The sequence below is a fragment of the Balearica regulorum genome, chromosome 2, assembly GCF_011004875.1.
Source record: "Balearica regulorum gibbericeps isolate bBalReg1 chromosome 2, bBalReg1.pri, whole genome shotgun sequence".
Classification (NCBI taxonomy): Eukaryota; Metazoa; Chordata; class Aves; order Gruiformes; family Gruidae; genus Balearica; species Balearica regulorum.
The window spans coordinates 22335178-22352099 of NC_046185.1; the positions used below are offsets into that span (position 1 = coordinate 22335178).

The 16922-nt window shown below is 35.4% G+C and overlaps 1 protein-coding gene across 34 annotated transcripts in view; it reads right to left on the minus strand.

The window, feature by feature from the left end:
• Positions 1-16922, minus strand: part of RIMS2 (regulating synaptic membrane exocytosis 2) — a 503290-nt gene that overhangs the window by 379175 nt on the left and 107193 nt on the right. For all 34 annotated transcript variants that reach the window (XM_075743530.1, XM_075743545.1, XM_075743550.1 and 31 more), the window contains one exon: positions 15970-16180. In XM_075743530.1, coding sequence (XP_075599645.1) covers positions 15970-16158 — 189 coding nt within the window. In that variant the 5' untranslated portion in view covers positions 16159-16180. The remainder of the gene's footprint in view (positions 1-15969; positions 16181-16922) is intronic.

The window sequence follows — 16922 nt, forward strand, 5'->3', positions numbered from 1 at the left end:
TGAAGACACTATCTAAATAAAGCTCTAAGTAAACAGTTGAGGAAAAAAAAAATACAAAAAAACCCACAACAACAAAAAAAAACCACCCTGGGAGGTTTGCAGCTTTACTCTATTACTAGCAATGTCTTCATTATTTATATATATAGACATTGGTTTCCAGCCACCGAAGCTGAATCTAGATAATTAAACATTTATACCATCCCCTGCTGTGCCATAATGTCTAACTGTGTCCAGAGAGTCCTAGGTGTGCTGTTACACACCTGGGACTGGAACAAGGAATTTGCTGAGCTACCTTTGATAAAGGTCTACACCTGGAACTTAATAGCACATGATATGGTTTCTGAATATTGCAACAGGTGGCAAATATAACCTACTGTTCAAGAACTGTTTCATTTTCTGGTTCCAGAATTGCAAATAGCTCTATTAATTTGAACAAAAATGAAAACAAAAATATATTGATGTGATAAAGTAAATATTGTTATTACACTGTTTCCATACACATTTTAAGATTGGATTATTTTAAGATCGCTTGAAGAAGAAATTAAATGGAAAATGGATCTATTTTGCACAGTTTGAAATTAAAAGATAAATTTCTAGTGCTATCAGGATAGGAGAAATGGTTAGCAAAATGAAAGCTAGCCCCTCTAATTCCACCAGGCTCTCTCTAAATCAACACTAATGCTTTTCAGAAATTCAGTACCATCTAACCAATTACTTCTAATTTCTGTACTATGAAATTACACCACCAGAACAAAGCTTACAGGAGTAATTAGTAGCTTTTACACTGACTGTTGTAGGTGAAAACAATATATAAGCTTTTGGGCACATAAACCCTTGCTCATCTGATATAGAACATGTACATATATGGCTGTAAAAAAATTTTCAGATTTACTTACTCTTCTAGTTAGTTATCTGTTTTCAAGCAAGAAACATATCTGAGTGTGTTCTTCAAGCATGGAGCTTGCTAAGAAAAGCAAAGTGTCACTACAGAGATAGACAAAACCCCATGTAGTCATTAGATTCAACTAGTTAAGACCATTCTGAGGCTCCATCATGTCAAGAAGTTGTTTTCTTTTTATTTTCCAGTTAACTTTCAAATACAAGAGAAGCTGGAATAGGAGACTGGCAGTTCCTACGATCACATCCTCCTTTCTTTGAACACTGTGGAGAGTATGCCATTGATCTGTGCATGGGCCAAAGAGCATTGTGATGAAGAAAAAAAAAAAAGAAAAAAAAAAGAAGGTCTTATTCCTTGCTCCTACCCCCCAACTTCTCCAGCAGCTCACAGAAGTACCTACAAAGTTGGACTACAATGTAGTGTAATCTCCCTGTTCCTTGACTGTGATGGCAAACACAGAGCGTATCTTGGTATAACAGTAAGGCTGCCAAAGCTACCAACACATGGGAAGAGATCTAATTCAGAGAAAACATTTGTATGCAAATTTAACCATCGGTATGATGCATTTACTATGTGTGCTCTTCAGCAGGGTTTCAGGCAAGTTTAAATCTGCAACTTTAGTACGGTGTATGTATACCAACTGCATTCCATTACATGTCACATCGTGACAGTCTTGAAAACAGTGAAAACAGAAAGCTAGGTAATATATTTGTGAGTAGAGAACATGATTTGACTGTGCAATCAGAGTAATTTCGACAGGGAGAAAAGAAGCAGCTTAGTATTTAAATATATTTACAGAGTCCATTTTACTTGTGTTTTGCAATCCAACTCCAAGAGATAGAAGACAGAAAAACTGTGGGCTTTCAGTGCCGTTTGTTAAAAGCACCTTCTGCTACTGGAGGTGCACTCTGCAGTGAGGAAGGAAACAAGAGTGAGCTCTGAACAGAGTAAGGTAAAGGAGAGCAGCTTAGACAAATGGATACGTGAGAAATAGGATCAGAGAACACCCTAGGACAAGTGGCCCAAGACAGGAAGGTCTAAGTTGCCAACTCTCTGAATTACTTTTAGAGATCCCAATCTGAAAGACAATACTCAAGAGCTGAGGAAAATCATTAAATTTCCCACAGCAGAGAGATATCTCAGAAAATGATCCTAAATAATAGCAGGTACAGCAGGCTTTTGTCAGAGGTATTCTAACTCTAGGAAACATGCTATTGGTTTTGCAAGTCTCTCTGTAAAAAATTTTTTTCCAAATTTCAATAATCTGGAAATTAACTTTTTTTTTTGATAAAAAAAGAAAAACATATCCTTTAGCACATATACAGCCCATGAAACCTTGATGAGACTCAGCATGTGTTTCATGAGACACAAAGTCAGTCAGAGTCAAGTGACAAGAATAGGGTAAGAGTTTACCCAAGCAGGTATTTTTCAATACTACGAAGGCAGCGGCAGGAGGAGCAACCTATGGTTTCTACAAATACTTGGCACATTTGTGCAATTCCATGTGAGAAAGTTGTAGGGCACTGTGGAGGTACAGATCCGCAGCGCACATGTTTTAGAAAAAAAAAAAGATTCTTGCTAGGGGCCAGGACCTGTTCAGAAAGGCAGAAGTAAAATGAGCAAAACTTTCTCTCCTGTTTAACAGTGAAATTTCCACAAAATGACAGGAAGCATTCTCACTACGACCTTGGTCTCTCCTGTCTGGAATAATAATATTAATTACTCTGGAACACAGGGAAGGAAAACTGGGAAATAGGAAGTTTTAACTGTGGTAAGACAAAGGGAGGGAGAATAATGCCCTATGATAATTGCTTTTGATCTTTTCTAATGTAATTTTATATAGAATTGTTTTATGAGACTAATTTGCTAAAAATAACTGCCATTGTCTGAAGTCTGTCTAGGATTCTCAAAAATTATTAAACTTCAATTTAATGATTAAAGTTCAAATAAAACTCCAAAGTCAGTCAAGTTATTAGGGAAATTAACCAAGGAAACTATTCAGGAAATACATTTGATTCTGAATTTACTTAGAGAAGTCTTTGAGATGACTTTATTAAAAAAAAAAATCTACAGGTTCTTAAGACTGGTGAAGGTTGAAGACTTGATTTTTAACGACAAACTATTTGTCTGTGTCTTAAGTATTTCAAAATGCATAACATTACAAAGGTAGAAGACTTACTTCAGGAGTGTTAAATGTTTTATCCACTTGCACAGGAAATAAAGACAGAACAAGGAGGTAGTTCCCTAGCATGGCTCCTTAGGTTTATCCTTTACAAAATTATAAACAGTTTTGCTAAAGACTTTGATTTACCTGTAGCAGTTTAAAACAGTTTCCCCAAAAACAACTTCCTGAACCCACTAAAAGAGATGAAGGAACAGAGAAAGTATCGGAACCTCCTAAGACCAGGCCTCTGACTTGCCCATTTCATGTCACTTGAAAATGAACACTTGAAAAACATGAACTGATGTATCTAAACCTCAAATGTCCACAACTAAACACTTTACAGGGATTTTATCAAAGTTTTAAAGAGGCAGATCATGACCAGCAAGTGAAGGAAACTAAATCAGAAGGAACCATGTTTTCTCCTGCCAATTGTTTCCAAAAACTTCACATATTAGGTTGCTTAATTATTTGTTTTCTCCAGAAATATCAGTGATTACTTTAAAGCCACTGCCTCCAAGGAAAGGCATGTAGTATATAATTTCATTTAAATTCAGGAAAACATTCAGTCAAAATTAAAATATTCTACTGCTTCTTCACTATTTGCAATGAAGAGATGTTTTTGCACAAACTGTATTGCACTTCTTAGTTATTTTTAATTAGACCTTCCATGATCTTTGATGATATAGCCGTACAATTTCATTACTCTAGCTAATAGTATCGCTCATTTTAATGAAGTTATTTGGTTAGGAATATAATTGTCAAAATCTAAGTAAAAGGAAGATGAACCTGTGAATCTTTAATTTTTGAAATAAACTTCATTTCAATCAGCCTTAATAGGCTCTGGTTTCTGAAAGAGCATTCCTCTACCTCGTAGTCACATTTTGATTGAATAATAATGACACAAATGCAGGAAATCCTTTAAAATGTACCTTTGTTATTTAAAGAAAAAAAAAATCCAGAACACGGAAAAAAAAAATCTAATCACACTATTTTTTAATTTAAAAAGTCAATGGTTTCCTTCTCAGAGATGATCTTATTCTTTTATAACTCAACATAAATTATTCCTTTCTGACACATTTGGGTCTGCATTTTGCAAAAATATTTCTTTATGTACTGTGATAGCAAACTAACGAAGGACTGGGACATTCATTAGTCATTCCCAAGTTCTGTGTGGAAAAAGGCACAGTGAGCTTTATACTCCAAAGTGGTATTAGTATGTAATATAAGTTCTCTTCCATGCCTGTTTAATGGTGCAACTACATCATTACAACACAGCTAGAACTCATGTCCAACTCCATTCCCCCCCACCGTCAATAGCACCAGCAGACTGGCATACGATTGTCACGATCATTCAACACCAGGTGCTGTCCCAGCTTTTCCCTACAGTCTTAATCTTTATCAAAAGATGTGACAAGATTTCTACAGGGGACATACTAAAATGTCTTTCTACTCTCTAACGCCTCACAGACCTGATGCTTTGAATACGCCTCATTTTTCCAAATCTGTGCTGTTTAATTTGGTCAACATACCACCAACAGCCACCAAGTATCTATAGCTTTATCTAAGGAGCACTGTAGATTGTGCTTGCACATTCTATGGTTACAAAATCCAGAATAGGTGTCCTGAGAAATACTGGAATTCACAGCTTCTCTGATGTGCTAACACCAGAAAATTAAGGATAACCAGTAATATTAAGGATTCTCTAAGTGGGTTGACCTACTGATAAATGCTGTATCACACTAAATTAAAAAAAAAAAAAATCCTGTTTATATTGAAGTATCTGTTTTGATGATATCTGCATAAAATATAGAGATTGCTTGCCCGCTAGTAAAAATATATCCTAAAAGGTAACAAGAGCAGATGGCTTACTTCTGCATGAAGCAATGTATTTCTGAACCATACGTGTGAGTCAAATGCGAGCCTTGACACTGCTATCAGTAAGAAAAAATTACATTTCTGTGTATATATTTACTAGATGCACATGAACGCTGAAGAATTTCTTTAGTCCATCTAATATAGGAACTCACTTGCCAAGCACTACAGGGCAAGTTGCTTTTGCAATTGCAATTCTTTATAATACACTAGAGATTTTCAAGGAAGAGAGGATTTACGCTAGTTCAGGTAGTCTTCTCAATTCTGGTTTTTTTTTTTTAAATACTCACATTTAATTTGGTAAAATATTGAAATATATCCAGGCTTATTCTCAAATTCAGATTTATACTATCTTTTCTAAACACAGGTAAAATAAAATCAGATTAAAATATTTATTGTAGGTGTAATATTAGCAAGACAAACACAGTGTCAGTGACATGCATAACGTCTAACATTATTTCAACATTATGCTCAATACAATATGTGCACTGCATTTTAGGAATGGCTGCATACCATTTAGTTTAGAAAATATTTTATATGTTAAGGATAACTCCATGACTTTTCTGGCATATTCCTAAATGTTAAAAATAAATATGTTTTCTTAATGTTTACTGGTATCTAATTGTACTGTCATTAAAAATGAAAACTCAACTGCTGTGCTGAAAAAAAGTTACAAGCTAAAATGTTGAGTGCACACATATCAATGATACAACCGTCACTACCACAGGGTGCAAAAATTATTTTAATTACTTTATGCCACTCTGTTAAAAATAACTTGTATTTTTTTAAGAGAAACACCTACGAGACAATTACCTATTTCATTTTTTTTAATTGTGCACATATCATATTGCAAAACTAAAGGCAAAGTAGGGGCATGCTCATGAAAGCTGCAAACAGAGAGGAATATCATGCATAATGTTCACAACAACTCACAGGTTATTAGTAAATTATCTGAAAAACAGGTAAGCCTCTCATGCCAAACATTGCTTTCATTTTAATGACAGTAACTCCCCTTGCCTTCAGCAGGAATTACACCTGTGTAAATGAAAGCAAATGTAGGCCAGGAAATAAGTCTACCCATAAAAGAAAAGAACTTTAGACAGAGAAAAGGCTCTAACCACTTTGTCCTCCTGGAGTTCATATCCACGAAAGCAAGAAGGAAAGGACAGAAAAAAAGACAAAGAAGGAAAGAGTCACTTTCATTCTGAAAGCAAGCAGTAGTATTTGTTAGTAAAACAAACAAACAAATATCAAAGGAATTAGTATATATCTGTCTCACTTCCCCTAGCAGTGAAGATCTAGTGAAAAATATGTCATTTTAATAATTTTCGTAATCCTTTCATGCATTAAATCGAGATGATTTTATATATCCAAGAAAATATTTGTACAAAAAAATTTGCACAAAGAAAATTATTTTCCTAAAAATAAATTAGGATTCATGTCCTAATTACCTTGATAAAACAAAAGGGGCATCTCATAAAAAGGATGCAGAATTTAGATCTACATGCCTTGGACCCCAGTATTGCAAAAGATTAGCATGCATCAATGCTTTGCATTTGCAGAATCTGGTGAAATGAAGAATGTTTGTTTACTACAGCCAGATACAGGGTATGCAGAATGGCATAACTACATGTTAGTCATTCAATACATCTTTAAAATAGTAGTTTTAAAGCATAAGTAGACAGAGTTTGTCACAAATGTTTACTGTATGTCATGTCAGATCTGTATTATTTATACTTTCTTTTTCATACCCATAAATATGAAATACAAACATTCCCATTGATTATTATTTTCCTTGAAGGAATTGTCTTTTTAGCTGTCTAAAATCATAAATGGAGTAAAACTTTAAAAAAAAAAAAAGTTAGAAATGCCTTCGGTCAAAACTATTTCCCATTTTTGTGAATGAAGAATGATGATTTTTTCTGGTATCTTAATTTCACATGCCAATACAGAGACTAAATCTAAACATGCAGTTAAGCACTTAGTCGTGTCGGAAATACAACTGCTCACCAAACAAGGGCGATGACTCATTTTATAACTTTGTTGTTCGGATACCTATATGACATGTAACTTTATGCTCCTGTGCTCCTATAGAAGTTTTAGACTCCCTCCAATACTAGACACACAAACAGAAGGGAATACAACAGAGGCCAACCAAGGCAGTCAGGGCACTAGAGCACATGATATACAAGGAGAAGAGGAGGGAGATGGCTTGTTTAGCCAAAAGAAGGCTGGGGTAGGGAAGGGTGCGGGAAGAGGGGAACTACTTGCATTCCTCAGCTACTTAAAGGTGAGCTATAGGGAAGACAAAGGCAGAATTTTCTTGAAGATGCACAACTCATGGACAAAATGCAATAATCCAGGGATTGGATTGGATGTAAGAAAAAAATCCAAAATCACAAGAGTGGTTAAGCACTGAAAGAAGTTGCCCAAGGAGGTTGGAGATTTTTTACAACTCAGTTGGACAAGATCTTGAAAACCTGGTCCAACTTTGAAGTTAATCCTGCTTGGAGCAGGAGATTGGTCTAGATAACCTCCATAGGTCCCATCTGACCCAACTTATTGTATGATCCTATATACAGTGGTAAAAGATTAAAGCATTTTCAAAGATGCTACAAGTTTCACTGGCATTCTCAGTTATACAAAGAGGAAATATCATTGAAAGCTATCTAAATCACAGGACTCCTCAGCATTAGCACTCGGTGTGCAGAGACATATTTATCTGCACAGCATAAGGTGCTCTGCTACTTTCCTAGCAGGACTCCTGTCCCACTGCAATAATATTTTGAATGGAAACATCTAGTCTTTGGTTTCTCATCCTCACTTTTGAAGAAGATAAAGATTTTAAATACATTAAACTTAAAAAAAAGTAAAGGTAGCAGGTTTCACAAAAAATGGGAAACAAACACAGTGATATTTCAAACTAGAAAATAGGAACATCTTTAAAACAATCGATAACAGATGAAAAATGGAGATATTAAGAAGAAGAGGTTAAAACTTACAGGTTTTAAAAGGGGCAAGATCCTTAAGAAAACAAATTTTGACATTAAAAGTACCTTGACTATTTGATATTTTTTTTAATCATATAGCTTATCTTACTGTTCTACCTGCCTAGGCTGACTATTCTTTAGAGCAGAATCACCCATTTCTAGCACAGTCCTTAATGTCTTAATAATTTAATGTTTTACCTTCTGTTTTTCATATTGTACACTGCACCACTCTCCCTGAAATTTTAAAACAGACTATAAATAAGGTTCACAACATTTCCAGAAAATGCTTAGAAGTTGTGCTATTTCCTTATAACTTTCACTGTACAAGACTCATAGTTTGGTCATTTGATGACAAGCAGTATTATGTGTAGTATTCTCCTCAAAGATACACATTGAAGCGTGGGACAAAAGGCAACAAATATGTTGGAACATGGGAAATTCAGATTAGATATAAGTAAATTTTTCTTCTGTTTTTTAATCATGAGAGTGGTCAAGCACTGGAACAGGTTGTTCAGAATGGCTGCTGAATCTCCATCCTTGAAGATTTAAAACTCAGCTGAGCAAGGCCCTCTGAAAACTAGTGTAATTCAACAGGTTGGATGAGACGACCTCTGGAGGTCATTTCCAACCCAATTATTCTACAATACTTTTTCCTCACTCATGCTGAAAATCTAGCTATATTATCCCTTTTTAATAACTTTATCCTACACACAACACGTGTACACGTATTTAAACATTCTGTTTTGTCATTCATATGGATTTCTTTCCCAATTTTATCTCTATCCCAAAAACAATGATTAATATAATTTATCCATTGTCCTGATTACTTTTAAGCTGTTCTAACATAGTATTCCAGTCTAACCAAATCATGTTACAATTATATATAGAAAATTTTACCTATATAATTATTCTAATGGTCTTCTGCAAACACACAGATGATCTGCACTTGTTCATACTATGAATTATGTTCTCATCTATTTTTTCCACTCATTAGTTTTCTCCTAAGATATGAGGATTTTTAAAACACTTGTGAGGAGTAAAACCATAATACACAAGAGAAAATGTAAATTCAGACAAGAAAAGTAAATTCAGACAACAACATAAGGGAGTATACATACAAACCAGCAATCGAGACAACTCGGAAATAAAAAATTTAAAAGACAGACATAAATTCTTACTACAACACTTATATATATTTTAGAGAGGACAGTTTAAGAGTTTTGAGATAATTTTTCTAATATCTACACTTGTGTCATGATGTTTTAATGTTAGAAACTATTGGCTCATAAATATTGATCTGGTAATACTGTTCTGTTACATCACTGTCTCATTTTGTCAGATCTTACTTTGTGTTCAAATCAAGAGTTTCCAAAAATCAAACTTAACTTTAATCTGCAAAGATAAAATACATACTAAAACACATCCTAAGATTGTACGCAATGAGAACATACCAACTCACATTTCCTAAACTCTCAGACTATATTAGTGAAAATCTTGGTTAATCAGTAATTCTTGTGTATCAAAGTTATTATCAGTAGAGACATCTCACTCTGTTAGCTCAAATGATATCCCAAAATACAAACACCAGTTAGGCAACAATTAAAATAATATATATATACACATCTATTTATAAACTGTATATTAAAAGAAGAGGAAAGATTTCTCTTAGAAATTAATGGCATAATGAAGAGTCTCAAACTCCGACACAAACCACTAATTCCAAAATTGGTGGATTTGAAAGTGCAGTTAAGATTCCAAATCCTGTCATTCACACTGTGATCATAACAGTAATCAAGTCTTGGTTCACACAATCTACCTATGCTGAATAACCTCCAGGATGAAAACTCTCCTTTCAGAAACAGGCTATGAAATATAAAGATATGTGAAGTTCAAGACAAGCTGTCACGCTTTACTAGACACCTAAGACTACCTCCAGCTTCTCAGCTGCCTCCCTCACATTGCTGTCAAACATTCTTGAGTTCATAGTAGTATAATTTAAGTAGTGACATAACTGACCATATGAGAGACAGTCTAGTCAGTCATTTCAATAGCAAAGACATTTAAGAAATTACTCAATTCAGTTCTCAAAGAACTGATGCTAAAAAAGCAACAAGTCAGTTAGACTTCGGTGGTATTTGTTCTGTCGCTTTACTATCAGATTTATGGGGAAAGGCCTTAATGCCATGAATATTCAGACACATAAAAATGTTAGCAAAACGACTGGAATTCCATCCCATACTCAAAATAAATCTAGAACGGGTCAATATCTACACCTTACCCTTTAAAAAAAAAATCTGTTAGAAAGTCAATCTGGCATCTGACTGCATGAGCCAAAGCAACTCTTCGAGACAGTATTTTTTCACCTTAAGTGCCTAAAACTAACCGTTTGTCTAAGATTATCAGTTCTTCATTGTGTCAGGATCATAATAACTTCTAAGGTTTTTGAAAGCTTTGAAACAGTGAAGAGTTCAAACATGCCTAGCCTCTGCTGAAATTGAGACCATCATGTGCTGTTTAATGAGATTCGAAAGAGCTGCCAAATGAAAATAGTTTCAAATAAAAAAAATTAATAACAGAAATAGTTTGTGCAATTGTCATTTGAAGGGACTGATCATATCCACATAGTTTGTATCGAAATCACAAGGTTCTTTTGAAGAATCAAGAGAACCCAAGGTGTCAATACAGAAACACAGATTCTGAATATCAGTTCTGCTAGGCATCTCTTTGCAACAGAAGTTTACAGGCTGGAAAGGAGCAATAGCTCCTGGATCAAAATGATTGTTCATAGAATCATAGAATGGTTTGGGTTGGAAGCGACCTCAAAGATATCCAGTTCCAACCCCCCTGCCATGGGCAGGGACACCCTCCACTAGACCACGTTGCCCAAAGCCCCATCCAACCTGGCCTTGAACACTTCCAGGGATGGGGCATCCACAACCTCTCTGGGCAACCTGTTCCAGTGCCTCACCACTCTAACAGTAAAGAATTTCTTTCTAACATCTAATCTAAATTGACCCTCCTTCAGCTTAAACCCATTGCTCTGGCAAGGTTCTTACTCTTAGTATTAAATGCAGCAATTTGAAGGAGTGTTTTGCTGGAACAGCGCACTTCTCTACTTTCCAGGCACAAGCAGGATCAGCAGCTTGGGGAGGGCCAGGAGCAGGGTACAACAGGTGACATGAGGCAAGCCCACCTACAGGGTTGTGTCCCACAGCATGCATGCAAGAGGAGTAGAGTAGGGTCCGGAACTGTAACTAGGGTCAGCGAAGAATTCAGGTCCCCAGCAGGTCCATGGTGATGAAGCAGAGCCAAGACCTACAGATTCAGGTCAGTGAGGGACCCGGACAGGCAGCAGTGCGGCTCAGGCAGGGACTGAGGTTGAGTTCCTAAGCCGAAATGCAGCTCCCAGGTGAGGGGGTGGAGGCTCATTGCTGCCCCTTCTCCCACAGGTCTTTGCCCAAGACTCATCCCAGGTTACAGCTCACCACATCAGAGCTGCCCGTGAGCACAGGCGGCCAGACCCCGTTTGGAGAAGGAGTGGGGGATGGTATTAAGGACCATGATGTGTACTGGCTGAACCGTAGTCCTGGTAAGTTTGGGTATAACTTCTGAAAGAATAAAGAGGCTAATCACCTCAAATAAAACTGAGCTGTTCATTGTTTAGAGAAGTCTTACCAATCATAGCTGTTCACTGTGGCATTAACATTGCTTTCTTATAATCAGGACCAGATTTCAGATTGGAAGTCTTAAATACATTTGATAATACAAACTCTATCCTATTCATGGAGAGACTGAGAGGTGAAATTCATCCTAATTAGAAGGACAACTTTTACAGCCTCTGGTTGTGAAATTTACAACTTTACATCTTTATAACTTCTAAATAAGACACTGTCTTTCAATAATTTAGCAAATGACTTTCCCTTCTTTCAGATATACTTGTACCAAGATTCTCCAGAAAGATGATCACAGTTGTAAGTTATCAGATTTTACAGGTGTTACATGGAGTAGACTGAAAAGAAAAAAATAAAAAGAAACCCACACTTGGTTCACAGAAATCCTTTCCCTAAATTTGCAATATGTCACATGTCTTTTGTAGAGAAATGCAGAATCAAACCATGTCCCCTAAGGACCAACTTATTTGTGTGCGATAGGATATCACTGAGTTTATCTCAAATCCTTGTGACTTAGAAATCCTGATTGCAACAGACTAATTCTTTGGTTCTTGCCAATTGTCAACAGAATGAAATGGATTACACATTAGCACAAGCATGTTAAAATTTTGGGTTGTGACTCCATACGGATGGCCACACTGCAAGTCCTGCAATTAGAAACATTCAACAAGGAGAGAACTTCATGTTTTTCTGAAAAATCAAACGTAGCCCCAGAGAAATAACCAGAATGCCAAGCTTTCACAGAACCAGAGGGAGCTGAGAGAAGTTCCCTACTTAGACCTTAGGTGTTTCGCACGCAGTTGCTGGGTCCTGTAAAACAAGTGAAAATATCCTACTTTTACTGTTCAAAGACAAAGAGAGAAGGATGTTTCAGTGGCTGCAAGTGATAGCAAACACCCTGAAAGAAGGTATTCAGCATGTATCAAATTAAGTTTTCAGACAAGTATTGTTTTCTTCCTCTACAAGTGAAATGTGGGTTTACTGAATTGGCATTCTGAGCTGTTGAAATTTATATTCACTGCAAAGTTATATCTATCTGGAAGCTTTATTTGTCCAATATTTTCACATGTAAATTTCTCAGCTGCATAAACGTCATTCTACAGTCTATTGCCTCATGCAGTGTGCATTTCCTTATATAAATCAGTATATAATAAAAAAAGAACAGTAGTATATTTTGTATATCAGTGGTACCTATATTACAATTATTGCTTGCTGTCATGTGTTTTATTATTTCAGTTTTAATCAATCTGAAATTGTTCGTAAATACAAAAGATGACCGTTCAAGGTCCCTTTCTCCCATTCACTAAGATAATAAGCAGTACAGAAGCAGCAGTACCACCATTAGCAATTTTATTTGTTTGATCGCACATAATGATAATTTTTGTACAACCTGAACTGAATTTTAATGCCTATATTTCAGGCACTGTAATTAAACTGAAAAAGGAATAAATCATCCAATCATTCTGAGAATCCTAATTTAATGCTCTGAAAACAGTCAAACATTTCCATGCTCTGCTCCTACTCATGACCATGAAGCTCGTAAGCAGTAGTCCTCCTTGCGACCTTTGAAAGAGAAGTGTTCTTTGCAATTCTACATCTTCTGAGACGCATGCTGCTAACACTGGTCTGTACTAAACTATTTAGTAGCAGAATTTCATGTAAACGGCATGAATTTGGCTTGTAACTTGATATTATGAAAAAGATCACAAACAGATCAAACGGCTCCATCAAAGAACATTTCAGAGAGTTTAAGAATCACCTTATACAAGGTCCAAAGCAGACATGTATATCCTGTCCAAAAATGTCTACAAAAGCTGAAGAAAATCCAGCACAGTTAAAACAGGAAGCTATTAGAAGTCATCCTTCAAGAAGCTGAAGTTCTATCCATTAAGGAAAATGGAAAAGAATGAATTCTGGTAAATTCTGGTAGACCAAAAATAATTTTCATGGAATAAGGTGCATAGGCATAAAAGAGATCATAAATAGGAGCCTGCCACAGTCTGTGTCTGAATTAATTCTTTTGTATTCATTTTCAGGGTGGTTAGAGACATACTTCCTCTAGAGTATTATTTTATGCAGAATCAACTGGACGATATACTTCGAACAGATATTTCGGAAAGAGAAGCTATAAAGTGAGTCAATTAATAAAAATCTCTAACAAATCTTTAAAATCAGATGATATTCGGCGTAAAACATCTCAAGTCTAAAATATGTAACTATTAACCGTAATACAGAGTCTTTCATTGACAAGAAGAATAAAAGGTGGCAAATATGATGCCAATTCATTCATTTTTAAGGAATTTCAGTGTTAAATCAACTGAATAATAGAAAAGTGAGTCTGACATCCTCATTGGATGGATTTATAGAAACCAAATTAGAGAATAAAATTAGCAACATATGAATAAATTATGATAAAATGTGGAAAAGTCAGAATGGTTTTAGTAAAGGGAATTCATCTCTGTTACATGTATTAGAATTCCTTCAAGGAGTCACAGAGTAAGTGAGTAAATAGGATTTGTTCTTACTGCTGAGTTGGGCTTCCAGGTTTTTAAAGAATCTCAGCTGCCATGGAATAGGAATACATTCATCCATGAGAAAACTTAACTAATTAAGAAGAAAAGAACAGGAATAAATGGACAGGGTTTTTCAAGGGAAAGGTATCACCAGCGAAGCCTCACAGGGGATCTGTCTAGAGATGCTCTGTCCAGCATATTTGTAAATCATCTAGAACAGAAATGAATGAGAGACAGAAAAGCTTATTTATCACACTAAATTATCAACATTAGTAGTAAAAAAGCCAACTGAGAAGAGCTGCAGAACAGAGTCGCAATACTGAATGGAGAAGTCAGCTTACAGCAAGACAAATTGAGGCTAGACAGTAAGAAAAGCTTCCTATGGTGAGGATGGTGAAGCGGTGGAACAAATGACCTAAGAGGCTGTGGAAGAATCTCATTGGAAATCTGTCAAGCGAAGTCAGACAAATATCTGCCAAGTTCATATGATCAGTGCCAAAGACACTCTAAATGATGTATCAGAACATTTCATTAGGAGATGAAGCCTTCCTCCTAATGCACTTTTTCTATGTTTCTCAGTACATAGACATAATGACTCAAATATCTGCCCTGGTTGCCTTTTATAATCAGATGAAATTAATACAGAAATTATCATATCTCTTATTACCAGTAACATGATTTAGTTACTTATAAAAACAATAAAAATGTGAGCTTACTGAAGGAAAAATTTTAAAATTACCTTAAAAAAATCCAAGGCAGTTTGAGAGATTTACACATAATCTCAGTTATTTATATCAGGAAATAGCAGGTTATTTTATACTTTGTCAATCAAAAACTTGAGTCCATTATTTAAGCCTACCTTTCAATCTTGGACAAAGAAATATGTAACGTTTATATGATTGTCTTCTACCTTCCAAAAGATTAAGATAATATTTGCAGATTGCATCATATTTGCAATTAACAAAAAAATATATTTATGGAAATAAATAATGCTCAAAATATTATATTAATAAATACTCAATTATTAAATTATTGTATTGATTTACAAAATAAGTTTTCACAAAAGACCAGCATAAGACATCTTAAACATTGTCATGAACATTCCACAACTATCTGCCAGAATCTGAGAAAGACATGTATCAGGTGTGAACACTTTATCTAAAATCTTGAAATAAACTGATCTCAGAATTGTTTTCCGTGATAACTTCAGTTCTGCTAAATTTTTTACTCTATGATCAAACGTATTAAAAAAATCAAATTTCTGTTTTACCTGTTGTTATACAATAAACACCAGTATAATAGTTGTAACTCTATATTGTTAGTGTATTTAATTTTTTCCTAAAAATACTTAGATGTATGCATGTGTATTTATATGTACATATATATAATATATGTGGATTTGTGTAATAGATAATAAACATTTTAAAACTCCGTAACATATTGTATATACTGTTCTAACACTAATTTTACAATAATTTTGTACAGAAGAGCCTGGGCACGAAGAAAAGAAACTACTCCTTGCTCTAACTTGTAATAATCAGTCTCTCAACATGAGCATCACTAGATCGCCAGGTATATAGCCCTGTCTCCAATACAGAGATTCAATCCTCCAATCAAAGAATTGTACCTTCATGAGTGTGTTAGTAGAAATGTGGCACATATTAATTTAAAAGCCATAGTCCCAAACCCACCTGCAAATGGAAGTTATCTGAAATGAGGACAGATGTCTTAGAAGCCCCTAAAGTAGATATCATTACCTCCTTAATGGAAACCCGCTTCAGCAGCTATGTGATCTGAATGCATAAGCAATGAGATGCTGAGTTTACAAGCAGCTTGTTACTAAACTTTCATAACTCCATACCTTATTTGACCGTAAAGACACTCTTCCTCCACAGCGTGCACAGAATTTTGTTTGGCAATATGAACAGTTATGGCCACAGCCATCAGCAAATTTTGTTTTGTGGCAGATGCCACAGGTTGGGGCATCACCCTTCTGCTCCTGCTGCTGCTGTGATTCTTCACCCATCTTCTTCACTTGCTCCTTATACATTTCAAACTGCTGATGTAATTTTCTGCAGAAGAGAAGAGATCATTAACAGTCGTTTTATTTAAGCCCACAAATACTTTGCAATCACTAAATTGCAATTTCAAAACACAAATCAGAGATAAATACTGTAGTAAAGAAAATATAATTAATGATGCTCCAGAAGCGTAACATTTAAGAATTACTTCTTTTTCGCTGTAGCTAAACTCTAGGAGGAAGCCCCACACTGATAACATGCAGCACACAGTCCAGCTGTTGCAAAGAAAAGTAATTTTGCTTTAGGATGTGACCAGCTGTTAGCTGCAAACACCACAGTAGAAAACATGGGCTGAGTGATCCAAGAGCCCATGGCACTAGGCAATAAACTGGTTAATAGTAGAAAAAATATATCTTATTTATTCTTCCAAGTGTACTTCTACTTAATTCCACCAGACAGATACAAATAAATCTTCTCTTGACATAGCTTATCTTCATTTATCCAACAATACTGCACAGAACAATGATTCTAAAATGTTTTTTAAAAGCACTTTTCAAGCACTGGGTGCAAGCCCATAAGAAGTTACCTCTAACAAGTTCTTATAAATCATTTAAGCCATTCATATCTTAATATATGTCATTCCCTGCCAAATGTAAGGTAGAAGACTACCTTAGGTATAAAATCAGGACAGTAGTTTAAGATACACACGCACACGTTACCTTCCATTCCCAGGGCCCTAGGAGCACATTCATAGTCAGCTGCCATGTGCATGCAGAACCGCAATGATTCTTTC